Raw genomic sequence first — 23,622 nt, forward strand, 5'->3', positions numbered from 1 at the left:
ACAAGATAATTAATCATAAGGCTATAGTAGTATATGAATTTTATGAGGCAATTTTTCTGGATGGTTAAAATTATTTGCAAAATAAAATGTTTGTATAATAATAAAAAAATACATGTGTAGGACTGATATTATCATGCTTCTTCCCTACCCAAATTGTGATTGTTTCCTTCTAAAAATCAGTCTATTGGTGGCAGCTAGATGGTGCAGTGGATAGAGCAATGGCCCTGGAGTTGGGAGGACCTGAGTTCAAATCCGGCCCTCAAACACTTAACACTTACTAGCCTGTGTGACCCTGGGCAAGTCACTTAACACCAATTGCCTCAACACATGCACACACACAAAAAAAATCCATCTTTTGGGGGCAGCTAGGTGGCATAATGGATAAAGTACTTGCCCTGGATTCAGGAAGACCTGAGTTCAGATCTGACCTCAGACATTGACACTTACTAGCTTTGTGACCCTGGGCAAGTAACTTAACTTCATTGCCCTGCAAAAAAAAAAAATCAGTCTTATGAAACTTTTAACTTAATAATAATTAAAAGTTTCCTTTCACATTTAAAAAGTATTTAAGTGGCTAGAGCTAGGTGGAGCAGTGGATAGAGCACTGGCTCTGGAGCCAGGGGGACCTGAATTCGAATCCAACCTCAGACACTTGACACTAGCTGTGTGACCCCTGGGCAATGTCACTTAACCCAAATGCTCACACACACACACACTAAAAGTATCTAAAAGATTAAGGACTATGTTGTGGTCACTATGTAATGCTATTCTTTTTTTTATTTTCCAAGAATCTTTTTATTATGTTTTTTAGTCATTTATGCCATGAATTCCGTAGGGGGATTGGTTCCAACAGCTCGGGTTCCTTTCCATTGGTCCTCACAAAGTGTGCTTCTCTGGGTGGAGCAGGCTGACGTTTCAGTTGAACCCAGGTGGCCTTTTTCTTTGGCTTTCCTTCTTCTTCTGGTCATTTTCTTTTACCCTCTTCAGGAAGCTATCTCTGCTCTTAGAATGCTTAATATGCTCAATATGCACATTAATTCTCTTGGCTAGAATCTTGCTCTTAACCTGTTTGTTTACAACAATGCCTACAGCATGTTGAGTAACATTATAGACCCGTCCGGTCTTGCCATGGTAACATTTGTGGGGCATTCCTTGCTGAACTGTGCCCATACCCTTGATATCTACAATGTCACCTTTCTTGTATATCCGTATATACGTAGCCAAAGGGACAACACCATGTTTTCTAAAGGGCCTAGAAAACATGTAACGTGTTCCTCTCCTTTTTCCTTTTGTGTTCGTCATTTTGGCAACTCACTGGAATATGGCAGAGCCGGCGGAAAGGGTGTAATGCTATTCTAAAGGCTTTGGTTCAAAAATAAAAGGAAACCCATTGTTGTTATTGTTAGTTTATTACAGAAATTGTTTTAGTACAAAAATCTCAGCTTGAAAAATTAACTTGATTCCCACATCCCATCTTCCCTCCCTAGCCCCCTACTCTTTGACTGCTGGAACCCGAAGAAACAAAAACACAGGCCACCTGAATCACAAAAGTGGGAGGAGATCAGCTCCATCTTCAGGGGTGAGTAACAGTGTTGTTAATCCTGTATATGTGTGTGTGTGTGTGTGTGTGTTTAATGTTAGGGGAAGAAACCTTATCATTACAAGTCTCTTTAAAACCTGTGTGGAAATACTCATCATGTAATGGCCTCAGGTCATTAGTTTTCTATAAATATGTTATTATCTGTCTATATTTATTTTGTTTTCCCTATTAGCTAACAAGATCTATGAGGGTAGGAAACAAGCTTCACTTTTATACTATACCCCCCAGTTCCTAGTACTGCATATAACATAAAACCTCTCTAGAAGGACTTAGAAAAATAGTTTGAAAGTACATTGTAGGGGCAGCTTAGGTGGTGCGGTGGATAGAGCACCGACCCTGGAGTCAGGAGTACCTGAGTTCGAATGTGGCCTCAGACACTTAACACTTACTAACTGTGTGACCCTGGGCAAGTCACTTAACCCCAATTGCCTCACTAAAAAGAAAAAAAAAGAGAGAAAGTACATTGTAATTCCACTAATAATTTTTTTGACCCCTTATGATTAGCAGAATATTAGCTGAGATTATTTAGTGAGATTATAGGTCCATTTTTATAAAAAATGTATCCTTTTGTGGTACCTTCAAAACTAGTTTTTTCTTCTTTTTTTTTTCTTTTTTTAGATTCAAATAAACATTTTTATTTAAAGTTTTGAGTTCCAAATTCTATCCCTCCCTCCCCTCTTCCTGAGGTGGTAAACAGTCAGATATAGGTTCTGTATATGCAATTATGTAGAACATTACCATATTAGTCATTTTGTATAAGAAGACTTGAATAAAATAAAATTAAAGAAAGAAAGTAAAAAATAACATGCTTCAGTCTATATTCCATCAGTAGCTATTCTTTCTTTGGAGGTAGATAGTATGCTTCAGCATTAGTCCTTTGGGATTGTCTTGGATCATTGGATTATTGAGAATAGTTAAGTATTCACAGTTCCTCATTGAACAATATTGCTGTCACTATGTACAACGTTTTCCTGGTTCTGCTGACTTTACTATGTTGTTTCATTTAAGTCTTTCTGGGCCTTTCTGAAATTATACTGTTTGTCATTTCTTATAGAATAATAATATCCCAATACAATCATATACCACAGCTTGTTTAGCCATTCCCCAACTGATGGGTACCCCTTCGATTTCTAATTCTTAGCTACCACAAAAAGAGCTGCTAGAAATATTTTTGTACAAATAAGTCTTTTTTCTCTTTTTTGCTATGTCTTTGGGATATAAACCTAGCAGTGCTATTACTGACTCAATGGGTATGGACAGTTTTATAGCCCTTTGAGCATAGTTCCAAATTGTTCTCCAGAATGGTTGGAGCAGTTCACAACTCCACAACTCCACCAACAGTGGATTTGCATCCCAGTTTTCCCACATCCCCTCCAACATCCAACATTTTCCTTTTTTGTTATATTAGCCACTCTGATAGATGTGAGATGGTTACCTTGGAGTTGTCTTAATTTGCATTTCTCTGATCAATAGTAATTTAGAGCATTTTTTCATATGACTATAGATAGCTTTAATTTCTTTGTCTAAAAACTTATAAATTTGACCATTTATCAGTTAGGGAATGACTTGCATTTTTATGAATTTGACTCAGTTTTTGTTCCAAAAGTTTGCATCTTTGGGTTTATCATATATTAGATTACTATAGTCATTTACTATAGTATAATTCATAGGTATTCTGTTCCACTGATCTATCACTCTATTTCTTAGCCAGTGCCATATTGTTTTGATAATTACCACTTTATAATGCAGCTTGAGATTTAATATGACTAGACTATGTTCTTTCACATTTTTTCCATTAATTCCTTTAATAACCTGGAACTTTTGTTCGTCCAGATGAATTTTGTTTTTATTATTTCTAGATCTATAAAATAATTTTGATAGTTTTATTGGTATGGTGCTAAATAAATAGATTAATTTAGGTAAGATTGTCATTTTTATTATATTGTCTCAGTCTACCCATGAGCAATTAATATTTTTCCAAGTGTTTTATAGTTGTGCTCATATAGTTCCTGGGTTTGTCTTGACAGGCAGATGCCATTTTATATTGTCTACAGTTATTTTAAATGGAATTTCTCTTTCTTTCCATTGCTGCTGGACTTTGTTAGTGATATATAGAAATGCTGATGATTTATGTGGGTTAATTCTGTATTCTGCAACTTTGCTAAAGTTATTAATAAATTCAAATAGTTTTATCAGTTGATTCTCTAGGATTTTCTAAGTATAACATATCATCTGCAAAGAATGATAAGTTTTTTCCTCATTGCCTATTCTAGTTCCTTTATTTTTCTTTTCTTACTGCTTTAGCTACCATTTCTAGTACAATATTAAATAATAGAGGTGATAATGGGCATCCTTGCTTCACCCCTGATTTTTATTGGGAAGGCTTTTAACTTAGTACCATTACAGATAATGCTTGCTGATTGTTTTTATGTGCACATGTGTGTGTGTGTGTGTGTGTGTGTGTGTGTGTAGTCATTTAAGGTAAGCTCCATTTATTCCTATGATCTCTAATATTTTTAATAGGAATGGGTTCTGTATTTTATCAAAGGCTTTTTCTACATCAATTGAGATAATCATATGATTTCTGTTGGGTTTGTTATTGATATGGTCAATTATGCTAATAGTTTTACTAACACTGAACCATCCCAGCATTCCTGGTAAAAATCCTACCTGGTCATAGTGTATGATCCTTATGATAAATTGCTGTAATCTCTTTGCTAGTGTTTTATTTTTAAAATTTGCATCGATATTCATTAGGGAAATTGATCTATAATTTTCTTTCTCTGTTTTACTCTTCCTGGTTTAGGTATTAGCACCTTATTGGTCTCATAAAAGGGATTTCGTAGGACTCCTTTACCCATTTTCCCAAATAGTTTATATGGTATTGCAATTCATTGTTCTTTAAATGTTTCTTAGAATTCATTTGTGAATCCATCTGGTCCTGGGGCTATTTTTCTTAGGAAGTTCATTGATGGCTTGTTCAATTTCTTTTTCTAAGATTCAGTTAAATATTTTATTTCTTCTGTTAATCTAGATAATTATATTTTTATAGAATACCCATAATATTTTATTTAGATTGTCAGATTCATTGGCATATACTTGGGCAAAATAGCTCCTAACAATTGTCATATTTCCTTTTCATTGGTGGTGAGTTCACCCCTTTCATTTTTGATACTAGTAATTTGGTTTTCTTTTTTAATCAAATTAACCAATGGTTAATCTATTTTATTGGTTTGTTCTCCCCCTCCCCCCCATAAAACCAGGTTTTATTTGTCAATTCAATGGTTTTCTTACTTTCAGTTTTAGTAAGCTCTCCATTGATTTTCAGGATTTCCAACTTAGTGTTTTAATTGGAGATTTTTAATTTGTTCATTTTCTAGGGTTTTTTTTTACTTACATGCCCAATCCATTGATCTCCTTTTTCTCTGTTTTATTGATGTAATTAGAGTTATAAAATTTCCCCTAAGTACCACTTTGGCTGTATCCCATAAATGTTGAAATGTTGCCTCATTATTGTCATTTTCTTTAATTAAATTATTGATTGTTTATATATATATATATGTTCTTATACCCATTTTTAGGATCAGATTCATTAATTATCAATTAATTTTTTATCTCTTTCCCTTGTCTATTATTGAATGTAATTTTTATTGAATTATTATCTGAAAAGGACATGTTTACTATTTCTGCTTTTCTGCATTTGTTTATGAAGTGTTTATGTCCTAATACATGGTCAATTTTTGTGTAGATGCCATGTAGCACTGAGAAAAGGATATATTCCTTTCTATTCCCATTCAGTTTTCTCCAGAGGTCTATCATATCTAACTTTTCCAGATTTTTATTCACTTCCTTAACTTCTTTCTTGTTTATTTTTTGGTTAGATTTATCCAGTTCTGAGAGGAGAAGATTAAGGTCCCCCACTAGTATAGTTTTATTATATATTTTCTCCTGTAACTCATTCAACCTTTCCTTCCAAAATTTAGATGCTGTACCATCTGATGCATATATGTTAAGTACCTATATGGCTTCATTGCTTATGGTACCTTTCTTTTTTTCCTTTATGGTACCTTTCAACAACATATATTTCCTTCTTTATCTCTTTTAATTAGATCTATTTTTGCTTTTACTTTGTCTAAAATCATGATTGCTACCCCTGCTTTCTTTGGTCAGCTGATACATAATAGATTTTGTTCTAGTCCCTTACCTTTGCTCTGTATGTCTCTCTACTTCAAATGTATATTTTGTAAACAACATATTGTAGGATTTTGGTTTTTAATCCATTCTGCTATCTGCCTCCATTTAATGGGTGAACTCATCTCATTCACATTTGGTTATGATAACTAACTTTGTACTTCCCTCCATGCTATTTTTTGCTTTTCTATTCCCCTTTATAACCCATCTTTTCCCTCCATACAAGTATTTTACTTCTGATAATTGCCTTCCCCTATATACCCCCCCTTTTATTAGTTCCTCTCCTTCTATTATCTTCATCCCTTTTTTACTTCCTCATGAGGTAAGATAGATTTCTATATTCAACTGAATGTGTGTTATTCCCTCCTTGAGCCAATTTTGATGAGAGTAAGTTTTAAGCATTGCCCACCACCTCCCCCCTCCACCATCCCCTCCATTATAATGGCTTTTTTGTGCCTCTTATGTGTGATAATTTACCCCACTTGCTCTCTCCCCTCTTTCTTCTAGTGTAATCTCTTTCTTGCTCCTTTATTTTGGTTTTGGGGGTATCACCCTTTTAATGTCACCTTATATCCACACCTACTGTCTACATATATTCCTTCTAATTGCTCTTATAAGTAATAAAGTTATTAAGAGTTACAAATATTATCTTGCCATATAGAAATAGAAATATTTCAATCTCATTGAATTTCTTTTTTTTTTCTTGTTTCTTTTTTACCTTTTTGTGTTTCCCTTGAATCTTGTATTTGGAAGTCACATTTTTTTATTCAACTCTGGTCCTTTCATTAGTAATGCTTGAAAGCCCCCTATTTTGTTAAATATTGATTTTTTTCTCATGAAGGATTATATTCGGTTTTGCTAGGTAGGTGATTCTTGGTTGTAAACCTAACTCCTTTGCCTCCCAGTATATCGTATTCTGAGTCCTCCAGTTCTTTAATGTGGAAGCTGTCAAATCTTGTGTGATCCTGACTGTTATCTCCACAATATCTGAATTGCTTCTTTTTGGCTGCTTGCCATACTGTGAGCTCTGGAATTTAGCTTTGATGTTCCTGGGAGTTTTCATTTCGAAGTCTCTTTCAGGCAGTGATCAGTGGATTCTTTCCATTTCTATTTTGCCCTCTAGTTCTAATATATCAGGATAGTTTTCTTTATAATTTCTTAAAAGATATTGCATTGTCCAAGCTTTTTTTATCATGGCTTTTTGGTAATTCAATAATTTTTATATTAACTCTTCTGGATCTATTTTCTGGGTCAGTTGCTTTCCCAATGAGAAATTTCACATTTTCTTCTATTATTTTACTTTTTGGTTTTGTTTTATTGTATCTTAATGTCTCATAGAATCATTAGTTTCCACTTGTTCAATTCTAATTTTTATTTTCTTCAGTGACCTTTTGTATTTCCATTTCCATTTAGCTAATTCCAGTTGATTTTACTGGGTAAATTTTTTTATATCTTTCTCCATGCTGTTGACTCTTTTTTCATGATTATCTTGCATTACTTTCATTTCTTTTCCAAATTTTTCTTCTACTTCTCTATTTTATTTTTTTACCATTACATGTAAAGATAGTTCTCAACTATTGTTTATATAAGCTTTGCGATTTCAGATTTTTCTCCCTCCCTCCCTTCCCTCCCCCTTTCCCTAGACAGCAGGCAATCTTTTATAGGTTTTATACACACACACACACACACACACACACATAATAACATTAAACAAATTTCTGCATTAGTCATGTCATAAGAGAAAAATCAGAGCAATGACAAAAAACCTCAAAATAGAAAAACATCAGCACCAAAAACAAAAGAAATAGTATGGTTCATTCAGCATCTACTCCACAGTTCTTTCTCTTCTTTTTCCTGGATTTGGAGATCCTCTTTTATCATAAGTTCCCTGGAACTCTTCTGTACCATTGCATTGGTAAGAATATAGTCCATCACAGTAGATCAACACTCAATGTTGATGATACTGTGTACAATATTCTTCTGGTTCTGCTCATCTCACTGATCATCAGCCCACACAAGACCCTCCAGGTTTCTCTGAACTCCTCCTGCTCATCGTTTCTTACAGCACAATAGTATTCCATTGTATTTATATACCACAACTTGTCCAGCCATTCCCCAATTAATGGGCATCCCCTCAACTTCCAATTCCTTGCCACCACATAAAGAGCAGCTATAAATATTTTTGTACATGTGGGTCGCTTTCCCCTCTCCATGATTTCTTTGGGCAAAAGACCCAAAAGTGGTATTGCTGGGTCAGAGGGTATGGACAGCATTATCACCCTTTGGGCATAATTCCAAATTGCTCTCCAAAATGGTTGGATCAGTTCACAGCTCCACCAACAATGCATTAGTGTTCCAATTTTTCCACAGCTTCTCCAACATTTATTATTTTCCTTTTTTGTCATTTTAGCCAATCTGATAGGTGTCAGGTGGTACCTCAGAGTTGCTTTAATTTGCATCTCTCTAATCATTAGAGATTTAGAGCATTTTCATATGGGAATAGATAGCTTTGGTTTCTTCATCAGAAAACTGCCTGTTCATATAATTTGACCATTTCTCAATTGGGGAATGACTTGGATTCTTATAAATTTGATTTAGTTCCCTATATATTTTAGAGATGAGGCCTTTATCAGAAGTACTGGCCATAAAAATTGTTTCCCAGCTTTCTGCCTCCCTTCCAATTTTGGATGCATTGTTTCTATACAAAAATTTTTTAATTTAATGTAATCAAAATCATCCATTTTACATTTTATAATATACTTTATCTCTTGTTTGGTCATAAACTGTTTTCCTTTCCAAAGATCTGAGAGGTAAACTATTCCTTTCTCTCCTAATTTACCTATGGTATCACCTCTTATGTCTAAATCATGTATCCATTTTGACCTTATTTTAGTATAAGGTATAAGATGTTGGTCTATGCCTAATTTCTGCCATACTATCTTCCAGTTTTCCCAGCAGTTTTTGTCAAATACTGAGTTCCTATCCCAGAGGCTGGAGTCTTTGGGTTTATCAAACAGTACATTACTAGTGTCTTTTACTACTGCATTTCCTGTGCCTAGCCTATTCCATTGATCTACCACTCTATTTTTTAGCCAGTACCAGATAGTTTTGATGACTGCCGCTTTATAGTAAAGCTCCAGGTTTGGTACCACTAACCCACCTTCCTGTGAATTTTTTTTTATTATTTCCCTGGATAGTCTTGATTTTTTGTTTTTCCAGATGAATTTTGTTATTATTTTTTCTAGCTCTATAAAATAATTTTTAGGTAGTCTGATTGGTATTGCACTGAATAAGTAAATTAATTTGGGTAGTATTGTCATTTTTACTATATTAGCTCTGCCTATTGTAACGATTGGAATGACGCCACCTGCTGGAGACCTACTGTAGAAGAGTTCCACCCATGAAGCGAAGGTCTTTGAGGGCAAGACCAGGAGTCTTTTCTTTGGCGTCAGGAAGTGACGCGGGCTAGTGGGAGGAGGAAGGAAGAGACTGGCGCTCGGTCTCTCGCTCTTGCCTCTGGACTCTGGTGGAGAAGGGAGCTAGAAATGTGCTCTCCCTTTAATAGATAGGAATCTAGGCCTTTCTCTCTCTTTACCAAATTCTTATTCTCCTTAATAAATGCTTAAAAGTCTAACTCTTGCTAAAGCTTATAATTTATTGGCGACCACTCATTAGATACTTTAGACAGACTAGCTAGAATTTTAGCCCTTAACACTATCCTTGAGCAATTGATATCTTTCCAATTATTTAGATCTGATTTGATTTGTGTGAAGAGTGTTTGGTAGTTGTGTTCATAGAGTTCCTGGGTTTGTCTTGGCAAGTAGACTCCCAAGTATTTTATATTATCTACCGTTACTTTAAATGGAATTTCTCTTTCTATCTCTTGCTGCTGGACTTTGTTGGTCATGTATAGAAATGCTGATGATTTATGTGGATTTATTTTATATCCTGCTACTTTGCTAAAGTTCTTAATTGTTTCAAGTAATTTTTGAGTTGATTCTCTAGGCTTCTCTAAGTATACCATCATATCATCTGCAAAGAGTGATAGTTTTGTTTTATCCTTGCCTATTCTAATTCCTTTAATTCCTTTTTCTTCTCTGATTGCTAAAGCTAACATTTCTAGGACAATATTAAATAATAGGGGTGATAATGGACATCCCTGTTTCACCCCTGATCTTATTGGGAAAGCCTCCAATTTATCTCCATTGCATATAATACTTGCTGATGGCTTTAGGTAGATACTGTTTATTATTTTAAGGAAAGCTCCACCTATTCCTAAACTCTCTAGTGTTTTTATTAGGAATGGGTGCTGTATTTTATCAAAAGCTTTCTCTTCATCTATTGAGATAATCATATGATTTTGGTTGGTTTTCTTATTGATGTGGTTGATTATGTTAATAGTTTTCCTAATGTTGAACCAGCCCTGCATTCCTGGTATAAATCCCACCTGGTCATAGTATATTATCCTGGTGATCACTTGCTGTAATCTCCTTGCTAATATTTTATTTAAGATTTTAGTATCAATATTCATTAGGGAAATTGGTCTATAAATTTTCTTTCTCTGTTTTTGCTTTGCCTGATTTTGGTATCACTACCATATTTGTGTCATAAAGCGATTTTGGTAGAACTCCTTCACCTATTTTTCCAAATAATTTGTATAATATCGGAATTAATTGTTCTTTAAATGTTTGGTAAAATTCACCTGTAAACCCATCTGGCCCTGGAGATTTTTTCTTAGGGAGTTCATTAATGACTTGTTCAATTTCTTTTTCTAATATGGGTTTATTTAAGGATTTTATTTCCTCTTCCGTTAACCTGGGCAGTTTGTATTTTTGTAAATATTCATCCATTTCCTTTAGATTGTCAAATTTATTGACATACAGTTGGGCAAAATAATTCCTAATTATTGATTTAATTTCCACTTCATTGGTGGTAACATCACCCTTTTCATTTTTGATACTAGTAATTTGGTTTTCTTCTTTCTTTTTTTTAATCAAATTAACCAATATTTTATCTATTTTATTGGGTTTTTTCATAAAACCAGCTCTTAGTTTTATTGATTAATTCTATAGTTTTTTGGCTTTCAGTCTTATTAATTTCTCCTTTAATTTTCAGGATCTCTAGTTTAGTATCTAATTGGGGATTTCTAATTTGTTCTTTTTCTAGCTTTTTAAGTTGAATGCCCAATTCATTAATCTCCTCTTTCTTTTTTTTTATTCCTGTAATCATTTAGAGCTATAAATTTTCCCCTAAGCACTGCTTTGGCTGCATCCCATAGATTTTGGTATGTTTCATTATTGTCATTCTCCTGGATAGAGTTATTGATTGTTTCTATGATTTGTTGTTTGGCCCATTCATTCTTTAGAATGAAATTATTTCATTTCCAATTGATTTTCATTCCACTTTTCCCTGGCTCTTTCTTACATGTAATTTTTATTGCATCATGATCTGAGAAGGATGCATTTACTATTTCTGCCTTTCTACATTTGACTATGATGTTTTTGTGCCCTAATACATGGTCAATTTTTGAAAATGTGCCATGTACTACTGAGAAAAAGATATATTCCTTTCTATCCCCATTCAATTTTCTCCAGACATCTATCATGTCTAACTTTTCTAGTAATCCATTCACCTCTTTCACTTCTTTCTTATTTATTTTTCAGCTAGATTTATCTAATTCTGAGAGGGGGAGATTCAGATCCCCCACTAGTATAGTATTACTGTCTAATTCCTCTTGTAACTCATTTAACTTCTCTAAGAACTTGGATGCTATACCATTTGGCGCATACATTTTTAATATTGATATCACTTCATTATCTGTAGTACCTTTTAGCAGGATGTAATTTCCTTCCTTATCTCTTTTAATGAGACCTATTTTTGCCTGCACTTTGTCTGAGATAAGGATTGATCCCCTGCTTTTTTTACTTTAGCTGAAGCATAATATATTCTGCTCCAGCCTTGTACCTTTACTCTGTGTGTATCTCTCTGCTTCAAATGTGTTTCTTGTAAACAGCATATTGTAGGATTCTGGTTTTTAATCCACTCTGCGATTTGCTTCCGTTTTATAGCAGAGTTCATCCCATTCACATTCACAGTTATTATTACTAACTGTCTATTCCCCTCCATTCTATTTACCCCCCTTGTACTTTTCCCCCCTTCTTTCACCCTATTCCTCCTCACCGACGTTTTACTTCTTACCCCTGCCTCCCCCAATCTTCCCTCCCTTTTTATCATCCCCCTCTCTTTTCTTTACCCTTTTCTCCCTTGCTTTTGTCCTCCCTTCTATCAGTCCCCCCCTTTCCCTTCCCCTTTTGCTTCCCTAAAGAACGAGCTGTTTCTTTATCCCAATGAATGTATATGTTATTCCTCTTTGAATCAAATCTAATGAGAGTAGGGTTGAAACAATGTTCACCCCTCCTTTTTTTCCCTCTATTATAATAGGTTTTTTTTTTCACCTCTTCATATGATATAATTCATCCCATTCCACCTCCCCTTTCCTCTCCTCCCCGTAGACTCCCTTTTTAACCCCTTAATTTTTTTTTGTATCATCACATCAAAGACAATTTATATTTATACCCTCTGTGTAAAGTCCTTCTCTCTGCCCAAATACATTTACAATTCTTAAGAGTTATGAGTATTATCTTCCCGTGTAGGGATATAAACACTTTAACCTAATTGAGTAACACCCCCCCCCCCGTTTACCTTTTTAAACTTCTCTTGAGTCTTGTATGTTAACATCGAATTTTTTATTCAGTTCTGGTCTTTTCATCAGGAAAGATTGAAAGTCCCCAATGTCATTAAATGTCCATCTTTTCCCCTGAAAGAGAATGCTCATTTTTGCTGGGTAATAGATTCTTGGCTGCAATCCAAGCTCCTTTGCCTTCCGGAATATCATATTCCAAGCCTTGCGGTCCTTTAATGTTGAAGCTGCCAGGTCCTGGGAAATCCTGACTGTGGCTCCATGATATTTAAATTGCTTCTTTCTATCTGCTTGGAGTATTTTCTCCTTCACCTGATAATTCTGGAATTTGGCTACAATATTCCTTGGAGTTTTCCTTTTGGGGTCTCTTTCAGGAGGTGATCAGTGGATTCTTTCAACAATGATTTTATCCTCTGATTCTATGATATCAGGGCAGTTCTCCTTAATAATTTCCTGGAATATGGTGTCTAGATTCTTTTTCTGGTCATGGCTTTCAGGCAGTCCAATGATTCTCAAATTGTCTCTCATGGATCTGTTTTCCAGATCAGTTGTCTTTCCAATGAGGTATTTCACATTTTCTTCTATTTTTTCATTCTTTTGATTCTGCTTGACTGATTCTTGGTGTCTCATGGATTCCTTATCTTCCAACTGTCCAATTTTAATTTTTAAGGCATTGTTTTCTTCAGTGAGATTATGCACCTTTTTTTCCATTTAGCCAAATGAATTTTTTAAGGCATTGTTTTCTTCAATGAGGTTATGCACCCTTTTTTTCCATTTGGCCAAATGAATTTTTTAGGGCATTGTTTTCTTCAGTGAAATTATGCACTTTTTTTTCCATTTGGCCAGTCAATCTTTGTGCTTCCTTTTCCAAGCTGCTGATTCTTTTTTCATAGTTTTCTTGTTTTGCTTTCATTTCTCTCCCCATTTTTTCTTCCACCTCTCTCAATTGATTTTTGAAATCCTTTTTGAGCTCTTCCAGGAAGGCTTTTTGTTCTTGAGACCAATTCACCTTCCCTTGTGAGGCTTCACATGTAGGCAATTTGAGGGTATTGTCCTCATCTGAGTTTGTGTTGACTTCTTCCCTATGGATACAGAAGCTCTCAATGGAGAGGGTTCTTTTTGGCTTCTTACTCATTATTGCAGCTTATTTATTTATTTTTTAAGTTGAGTTGAGGTCTGCTCTGAGGGCACCAGGGTCCCTGTTTTGGGCTTCTTGTGCAGGGGTATAGGTGCTGTATGACTGGCTTTTTACTCTGAGGCCTTTATAGTGTGTGCAGTTCATCCCCCTGCACTTCCTGTCTGAGCACACTCGGCCAGGCGCCCGATCCCGCCTGTCCTGTTCGTGGCCCTACAGCTGGCAACCTGCCCTCCTGGCCAGTGCTGGTAGGTTTTTCCACTGTCCTTCTTGGCCACCAGATTTTTGAGCCAGGTTCCAGGGGCCTCAGTTGTTCGGCTGTGGCCCACTGCTTCTGCTGACTTGCCCTGACCCCCTCAGCACTGGGCCTCCCTTTTGCTCGAGTCAGACCGACCTTTTCCTGAAGTCTTCTAAATTATTTCTGGTTGGAAGACTGTGTCTCTCTGTCTCTTTGCAGGTTCTGTAGTTTCAGAATCCATTCAGAGGCTTGATTTAATGTTCTTTTTGAGGGAACAGAAGGAGAGCTCAGGCAGCTTACTGCTTCCTTTCTGCCATCTTGGCTCCCCCTCTAATTTGCTTTTTAAATTCCTTTCTAAACTCTTCTAGGAATTCTTTTTGAGCCTGAGACCAAGCTTCACCTGTAACCATTTTGACACTATTATCCTGCTCTAAGTTTATGCCTTGATCCTCCCTATCACCATAATAACTTTCTATAGTAAACCTTTTATTTTTTGGTCTTTTGCTCATTTTTAGGCCTTTTCTGTGATTTGGTGTTTTTTTGTGAGCCCTGCACTGTCCCAAGGTTTTGTGCTGCGGCTTTCACTGGGTTTCAGGACTTAGTTGCTTGCTTTCTCTATAGGGTAAGCTCCCTCTCTGGTTTGTACTGGGGGTTAGGGAGTGGGTGGATTCTCCCTGTTGACCTACCCTAGGTGTGGGTTTTAGTTGCTGGCCTGCCCCAGGGGTGGTGTTCAGCTTTGTTGCAATGTTAACAATACCTCTCTGCTAGTGGGCCCTGGAGAAGCAATTTTGTTGCAAATCTGCCCAAGGGTTGGGGCCCCTGCTACTGGGTTGTTATGGAAATAGTGTCTTTGCAGGTAGGCCCCAGGGGTGGGATCTCACTGTTGGCCAAACTCAGGGCAGGACCTCACTACTGGTCAGCAATGGGGTTAAGGCCTCCCTGGTGGCTTGTGCTGGGGGGTGAGGTCTCTGAGGTGGGGCCTTGCTGTGGGGGGCTACGGGTTTACAAGAGGGTGGGGCCTCCTTGCTGCAGGTTCCTTGTTGTGAGGCTGGCTGCTGCTACTCTCTGACCTTGTTCCCCTCCTACCCAGCTAAGACAGACCTTTCCTGCTGGGCTGGTAAACTGCTTTCCTGCTCTTGGTGGGTTTTCTTGTTTAGAAAGGAAATTTGCAAGGGCTACAGAGGGTTCCTTCCTCACTTCACCATCTTGGCGCCAGAAGTCAGTTTTTTTTCTTCTAAGGACTATGTCCTTGGAATTCATGGCTCTTTTTAACAGCTCTTCTTTATTTAGCAACTCCAATCTACTTCTTATGACCTTTCTTGGCATTGTCCTTTGATCCATTTTCACATGTTCTTGATTCCTGTGGCTTTCTAGAAGGCTAATTATTTGAAATTAATTATCAATCTTAATTGCCTACCCCTGTGCTTTTCAGTAGCTCTCTTCTTTCTTTTTCTAGTAGAGCCTCCAAAATCCTTTATACTTTCCCTACCATTAGGGCAGCTGGGTGGGTCATTAAATAAAGTCCCTGGCCTGAAGTCAGGAAGCCTTATCTTCCTGAGTTCACATATGGCCTCAGACACTTACTAGTTGTGTGACCCTGGGCAAACCACTTAACCCTATTTGCCTCAGTTGTCTCATCTGTAAAAATAAGAAGGAAATAACAAACCACTCTAGTCTCTTTGCCAAGAAAACCCCAAACTGGGTCACAAAGAGTCATACATGATTGAAACAACCACCACTACCACTAATCACCATTTTCCATTCAGCACCTCCAATGCCCCTTGATAGGTGTGAGAAATGGGTAGTTGTCTCCTCTCGATGTGGATATAACAGTCAGTCATACTCCCCCTGGCCTGTTTGTAGGACAAAGGTCTCAGATCCCCTCCTCCCCATCATGTTAGCACGGTCACATGGTTCAAGGAGCCCTGGTCTCAATAAGGTCTGCTCCAGAGTTGTGTCCATATAAGGAAGTATAAGGTCCATTCCTGAATTATGCCCATACAAGGAAGAGGGGTGGGAATACTGTGTTCCAATTAGCTACTTTTTGGGGGGGGGGGGTTGGTGAGGCAGTTGGGGTTAAGTGACTTGCCCAGGGTCACACAGCTAGTAAGTGTTAAGTGTTTGAGGCTGGATTTGAACTCAGGTACTCCTGAATCCAGGGCTGGTGCTCTATCCACCGCGCCACCTAGCTGCCCCCCAATTAGCTAGTTTTTGCACATAGATTGTAAACCCACCAGTGATGAAAAAGGGGAGGGTCCATTCGCGTTAGGGACTAGGGTATAAAACAGGGCCTGCAAGCCCCCTTTCTGGGCACCCACTAGCTGTACACTAGGGTGCCTCCTTCTCATGAGAATGAAATAAAGCCTTTGTCACTTCACTGCTGAGTTCCTGACAATTGAGAAGAGGATGGATTTTTCCCTCACAATAGGTATCCACAAGCACCCTTAGGAAGTTAGCCACTTTCCCAGTCCTTATGCCTCTGAATCATTGTGTCATCTGAGAAAACATTTTATGGCCAAAATTCAACTGTACTTCAGTTTTCTGGCCCAATACAGGCTGGAAATATTCTTAAGTGACATGAATTTTAGGAATAAGAGGTTTTGGTGTCTTACTATCTACCAAGGCAAATAAATGACATGAGTTAGCAAAAAAAAAAAATTGTTGAGTATTCTCCTTGGCCATTAAGCACCAAAACCCTTTATTTCTTCTGACCTTCACTGCTATTAATAGGACTCATTAAGAAATGGCCAAAATTGTTTTCAGTTGATCCTCTTCACTTTGGTAACAATGGTAATTTAAATCCTCCTTCCCCCAAGTGGGCCCCATTTATCCTACTCTGAAAAGTTCTAATCCCCTAAAGATATCTTAGCTCCATCTTTCACAGCCTCCACCTCCATCTGGTGGTGTCTTTAGGTCTGGTCATTTTTGTATCCTAGAATATTTCTTGAAGCAAAAGGTGTTTGGGATTCAGTGGGGAGGGAGTTAGGGAGGGAGAGAAGGAAGGAGTTCCTGTCAGCTAAATAACACTTTCTTCTCAAAGCATGTTAGTCTGAAATGTACATGTCCTAACAATTTAACATTTCACTAAAGTTTATGGTATAATCCTTCTCTGAAACAAATGCATCTTTCAACTCTTATTAGTACACACTAGAATTCATAAACATTCCTTAGTGACAAGTTAGGGACTGAAGAGAATACAAGTAAAAAAGTATTCCCTTTTTGTATTAATTAATTCATTATTAATTAATAATAATAATGAATTCATTCATTCATGATCACCAGCTCTGCTTAATCTTTTTAAAAAAGAGTGAAGGATGTTGTTTTCACTAATAAAAGATTGAACAGTCTAAAAATCTTAATGCTGATATTTGCTGCAAAATAAACCAAGGGCCTACTTCCAAAATCACAAATTTAAAAGTAATAGTTTCAAACAAACAAAACGAAAGCAATGTTCAAAATTCAAGGTCCTTTGACTATGAGTCACATTCCTGTGCAGCATTTAAAAAAATGTGTTCCACCCCCAGTACAATAACTTCCAGATCCAATTGCTTTCCAGTGGTTATGGGGGAGTTTGTTGTGAGACTAATGAATAGCATAGGTGTGGTGATGCAGCAGAAATGAAAACCAGCTGCATATACAGCTTTCTCAGAAGTTCCCATAACAATGAGGGTAGCAGAGGATAATTAGGGAATTTTTGAGGGGGATAGGTTATTTTTCCACTTGGCAAACTCATACAACATGTGGGAGCAAATGTCCTAGAAAAGACTGGGAGGTTAGGAATGAAGAAGAATGAAATGAGAAGCTAGAATGTGTAACATCTTCAGAATTGGCTTTATGAATCATCAGTAGTCTAGGTAGGCAGAAGAACTGGGCTTCAAAATTTCAACCATATATTTAGAGCTTCAGTTAATAAACATTTATTGAGTGCCCACTATGTGTCAGACACTGTGCTGAGCACTGGGAATATAAAAAAATGCAAAAGATACAGTGTCTGCTGTCAAGGAGCTTACAGTCTACTGGAGGAGATAACAAGCAAATAAATATATACAAACAAGCTATATATGCAGAATAAATAGGAAATAATTTTAAGAGGGGAAGCACCAGAATTGAAAGGGGTTGGGAAAGACTGCCTTTAGAAAGTGAGATTTTAGAGGCAGCTAGGTGGTGAAGTGGATAAAGCACCAGCCCTGGATTCAGAAGGATTTATGAGTTCAAATCCAGCCTCAGACACTTGACACTTAGTAGCTGTGTGACCCTGGGCAAGTCACTTAACCCTCATTGCCCTGCCCAAAAAAAAACAAAAAAAAAAGTGAGGTTTTATTTGGGTCTTGAGAAGGCAGAGGTGAAGATGAGGAGGGAAAGTGCGTTAGGCTTGGGGACCAATAGAGTGTCTTATTCATAGAAGAGCCAGGAGGCCAGTGTCACTGGAAAGAAGAGTATATGGTAGAGAGTGAGGTGTAAGACTAGAAAGGTAGGCAAGTGGGGTAGGTTATCAATGACTTTGAACACCAAACAGGAGATTTTTTTTTTCATCCTAGGTGTGATAGGGAGCCCCTGGAGTTTATTAAGTAGGGATCAGAGCTTCACTTTAAGAAAATCACTTTAAGTAGCAGAATTGAGTGAGGAGACTTACAGCAGGCCGACCAACCATCAGGCTATCACAGTCACCTAAGCTTGAGGTGATGAGGCCTTACACCAGGATGATGGCAGTATCATAGGAAAGAGTGGGGCATTTTAGATGTTGCAAAGGTGAAATTGATAGGCCTTGGCAGCAGTTTGGATATAACAAGTGAGAGGTACTGAAGGAGGACACCTAGGTTGTGAGCCTGAGGGACTGGAAGGATTGTATTGTCCTTATCAGTAATAGGAGGAAAAGATGGATGAGAGGGAAAGGTAATGAGTTTCATTTTGAACCTTTTGTGTTTAAGATGCCTGATGTCTGAATGGAAGATGGGAATGTGAGATTAGAAATCAGCAAAGAAATTAGGGCAAGATACATGAGAATCATCAGCATAGAGATGATAATTAAATCCATAGGAACTAAAGAGATCATCAAGTGAAATAGGATATAGGGAGAAAAGAAAAGGGTCCAGCTAAGAACTCTATGAGATACCAATAGTAGGTGGGCATGATCCAAACAAGGATTCAGTAAAGCAGATGGAGAAAGAGCAATCTGATAGGTAGAAGGGGAACTAGGAAAGAGAAGTGTCATGAACATTTTAAGAAAAGATAGTACTCAAAGAGTGTCAAGAGACTGAAGTGAATTCAAGAACACTTAGGATTAACAAAAGGCCAGTGGATATTGGAGAGGCTATGGGAAAACTGGGACACTAATCCACTGCTGGTGGAGTTGTGGAGATCCAACCATTCTGAAGAGCAATTTGGAACTATGCCCAAAGGGCTATCAAACTGTCCATACCCTTTGAGCCAGCAATACCACTGCTAGGTTTATACCCCAAAGATATTCCCCCCCAAAAAAAGAAAAAGACCTATTTGTTTAAAAAAAAAAAAACATTTATAGCAGGGTGTTTTTGTTGTTGTTGTAGCTAAGAATTGGAAATCAAAGGAATGCCCATCAATTAGGAAATGGCTAAACAAGCTGTGGTATATGATGGTGATGGGGTATTATTGTGCTTTAAGAATGACAAACAGGATGATTTCAGAAAGGCCTGGAAAGACTTATATGAACTGATGTATAGTGAAGTGAGCAGAACCAGGAAAATGTTGTACACAGTGACAGCAATACTGTTCAATGAAGAACTGAATAACAACTACTTTCAGCAATACAATGATCCTAGACAATCCCAAAGGACTAATGATGAAGCATACTATCCACCTCCAAAGAAAGAACTGAAATTGATTGAACACAGACTGAAGCATGCTAGTTTTCACTTTATTTCTTTCACTTTTTCCTTTTATTCAAGTTTTCTTATACAAAAGGACTAATATCGTAATGTTCTACCTAATCGCACATGTATAACCTATATCTGATTACTTACTGCTTCAGGGAAGGGGGAAAAGGATAGAATATGGAACTGAAAACTTTAAATAAAAATGTTTATTATTTTTTTCAAGGCCATTGGATTTAACAGTTAAGGAGATTATTGATAATATTGAAGAGAGCAGTTTCTGAGGTTAGAAGATGTCTTACATGGGGCAGCTAGGTGGCACAGTGGATAGAGCACCGGCCCTGGAGTCAGGAGTACCTGAGTTCAAATCCGGCCTCAGACACTTAACACTTATTAGCTGTGTGACCCTGGGCAAGTCACTTAACCCCAATTGCCTCACTTAAAAAAAAAGAAGAAGAAGATAGTCACAAAAAACCATATGAATGATATGAGATGAAGAAGAGAGAAGAGGGAGTCATGGTAAATGGCCTCAAGTCTTTCTGTAAAATACAAGGCAAGGCCCTTGGCTGGCCAGAAGTTGTGGGCCCTTTCCCTGGCTCACGGACCTGAGAAGCACCTGAAGCATGTCACTGCCCCCAACCACTGGATGCTGGACAAGCTGACAGGCATGTTTGTACCCAGACCATCCACAGGCCCCCACAAGCTGCGAGAGTCCCTCCTACTTATCATCTTCTTCCACAATAGTCTCAAGTATGCCCTGACGGGGGATGAAATTAAGAAGATCTACATGCAGCAGTTTATTAAGATGGACGGCAAGGTCGGCACAGACATAACCCTCCCTGTTGGCTTCATGGATGTCATCAGCATTGAGAAGACTGGCTAGCATTTCCATCTGGTTTATGACACTAAGGGCCTTTGCATCACAACTGGGGAAGCAAAGTATAAACTGCAAAATATAAGGCAAGGTTCTCATCTGAGTAGAGATGGAGAAAGAGGTTTGAGGAAGGATGAAAAGATTCAAAAGAGCTGCTGTGGAAAATGGGATAGTGAATTAATAAGGGAGGTGTAGCAGCAATGAAGACCCAATTGAGGTTGTGTAACATAAAATTGTAGTGGACCCAGTCAGTATGGTTGTGTGATTTGCCCTATCTTTATTCAGCAGCACCAATGCAGGAGTGAAGGGAGTGATTCAAGACCGAGCCCTGGAACGGTGAGATAAGTGATATGAAATGGAAGCCAAAGACTCTAGAGGAGAGAAGAATGTAGAACTGACCTGGCTCACAAAGGAGCCAAGATGGGGAAAAGAGGAGAGAATAGATAGAACAGTCATGATGGCCTGAAAGAGAACTGAGGGGCCAAAGGATCGAAGGTTATGATGTAGATTGAACAGGATTAGTGAGTGTGAGAAAATAATGGGGTTCAGTTTCCAATGACACAGACGAAGATGTGGGAAGCCATTAGATTATGGTCAGATGAAGAAATTCCAGAATTCTTGAACATAGAGGCGATACATTTGTAGGACGGAATGCAGCAAAATCAAGGATATTTTGATTGGGTGGAAGATGTGGATTGTATGGACGTCTAAGGAGGATCAGTTACTATGTGATGGCAGTGGGGCAAGAACTGGAAATGGCAGTGTAGAACAGGAGTATTCCAACTCCTTTGCCTTGAGTTAGGAATGGGATTTGAATGATGACCAATAAGGGTTCTGAATCACAGAAATGCAGAGGGGATGGCCAGATGTGAGTACGTTCATAATTGAATGAAGAGTGTAAGCCTTGATGACACATACAAATATTTCAAGGATCTGGGATTTCTTCAATATAGGTTCTCTCTTTACCAATATGAATATGTCCTTCCACACCTTAGCAGATATTTAATGAGTTACAATAACAAATATAGCTAGATATACATATACACATATTCATATACTTGGACCAAACCTATGATTTCATTGATATAGGAAACTCCTGATGAGGAAATGTTCACTCTTATTACATTCTCTCACCTAATACATATCAGTACCTGTTTTACAAGTTATGGTCTTAGAGATTTGCCTCAAGCACTGATAGATTAAATGACTTTTCTTGAATCACATACAACTAATGTGAGTCAGGAATGGGACTTGTACCAAATTTTCCTGACTCCAAATTTGGGTCTCTTTCTGCTATGCCACAGTACCTCTCCTATATATCAGGACTTGAACCCAAGTCAGGAAGACCTGATTAAGGATTTAAAGAAAATAAAAAATGTCCATATATTTGCTACAAAATTAAAACACACACATACACATGCACACGCATGGACATATACACACAGCCTAGTAAAGGCTATCTCAGAGTGTAACCTTTTCTATAGGTCTCTCTGGTAGGAGATCTCTACTATCCTTTCCTCTCATTTCTTTCAGTATGTGGAACTAAGACCTGTCTACTTAATAGATAATGAGAATAACTTTTGATGATTTAAAGGCTAATAAAGAAGTTTCAATAACAAACTGCAAATAACTAGTAAAATGTTCTGAGCCCTCAGGCAATTGGTGTATTGCCAAAGAAAAAGGATGATCTCTCTGGCAGTTGAATTTAGCATAATCACTTATTGATAAATTACACTTCTCTCTCACTATCAAATGCAAAAAAAAAATCATTTAAAATTATTTTTCTAACAAACCATTATTATAAGTATAAATTATCAGTAAGTAAAACTTCTAAATAGAAAAAAACACCTTGTTTCCATTGCTTGAGGCAATAGGAGAGTGAAGTCGATTTCACTATTTGTTGTTTGTTCTAGCAGTTTCTCAGAGAAGCCAGAATTCTGTCAATCTCTGCTAGATTCTCTTAATAAACCTAGATGGCCAGGAAAAGGGAAAGGCGGCATCTGCTACTGCCAGCCCTTCTCCCCTGTCCCTCTCTCCAGAGAGATTTTCAAAATACCCGGTGAACAAGACAGACCTGATCAAGTTGGGAAGAAATAGAATTTCCAGGGTCTTTAGTGGCTTAAGTGCTTTTATAAGGTGACCAGTCCAAGCCATGATGGCAGGATTGTTTATCTGTGTATTTAGATACATGTTTACAATTATACACACATACAAACATACATATATATACAAATATATATTTATATACATATATGAACATATAAATATATAGGGGGAGGTGTCGCCTACCGAGTGATCAATGCATGTAACACGTATATGTATGTGGAGAGAGAAAAAGGTAAATAATGTCTGCTATCAAAATACAAAAGGACTCATTTGCTTCTTGTAAAGCAGATAAACACAGAGCCAGTACTCAAATACCTTCCAAAGCTGGTAGGAACTGGCATATCAATCAGGAAATCAGAGTTACCCACATACCCTCATACACTGATAATGAAACATCAGAGTAGGGCTTTCATGAAGAGCTTTACGTACTTGTGTTGTTTAATCATTTCAGTCACGTCCAACTCTCTGTGACCCCACTTGGGGTTTTCTTGGCAAAGTTGTTGGAGTAATTTGCCATTTCCTTCTCCCGCCCATTTTACAGATGAGGAAACTGAGGCAAGCAGTGACTTGCCCAGGATCACACAGCTAATAAGTGCCTGAGGCCAAATTTGAACTCAGGAAGGTGAGTCTTCTTGAGACCAAGTCCAGCATTCTATCCACTGTATTACTTAGCTACCCTGCCTTACATACAGAAAGTACTTAGTAAGTATTTTAATCTTTTGAGCACATGTCCTGGATCCACACTTACCTGTTGCTCAGTGCACCAGGTTGTATAACCTAGGATTGTTCAGGCCTCTGTTCTCCTCAAGAATTCTTCCTTAGGACCAGACCCTAAAGCCACCAAAGCTGGAACTTCCCATGATGGCTCATTCTCAAGGTAAAGTTCCTAGTAATGAGGAGGTGGTTGAGCCTCCTGGAAAAGAGCCCCA

At 37.6% G+C, this 23,622-nt stretch overlaps 1 protein-coding gene and 1 pseudogene across 1 annotated transcript in view; one reads left to right on the forward strand and one right to left on the reverse strand.

The window, feature by feature from the left end:
- Nucleotides 1-23,622, forward strand: part of LMNTD1 (lamin tail domain containing 1) — a 537,731-nt gene that overhangs the window by 453,671 nt on the left and 60,438 nt on the right. The window contains exon 13 of the mRNA XM_043969355.1: nucleotides 1,488-1,579. Coding sequence (XP_043825290.1) covers nucleotides 1,488-1,579 — 92 coding nt within the window. The remainder of the gene's footprint in view (nucleotides 1-1,487; nucleotides 1,580-23,622) is intronic.
- Nucleotides 812-1,322, reverse strand: LOC122727936 (annotated as a pseudogene).

Source organism: Dromiciops gliroides, chromosome 5 (assembly GCF_019393635.1).
Source record: "Dromiciops gliroides isolate mDroGli1 chromosome 5, mDroGli1.pri, whole genome shotgun sequence".
NCBI classification, from domain to species: Eukaryota; Metazoa; Chordata; class Mammalia; order Microbiotheria; family Microbiotheriidae; genus Dromiciops; species Dromiciops gliroides.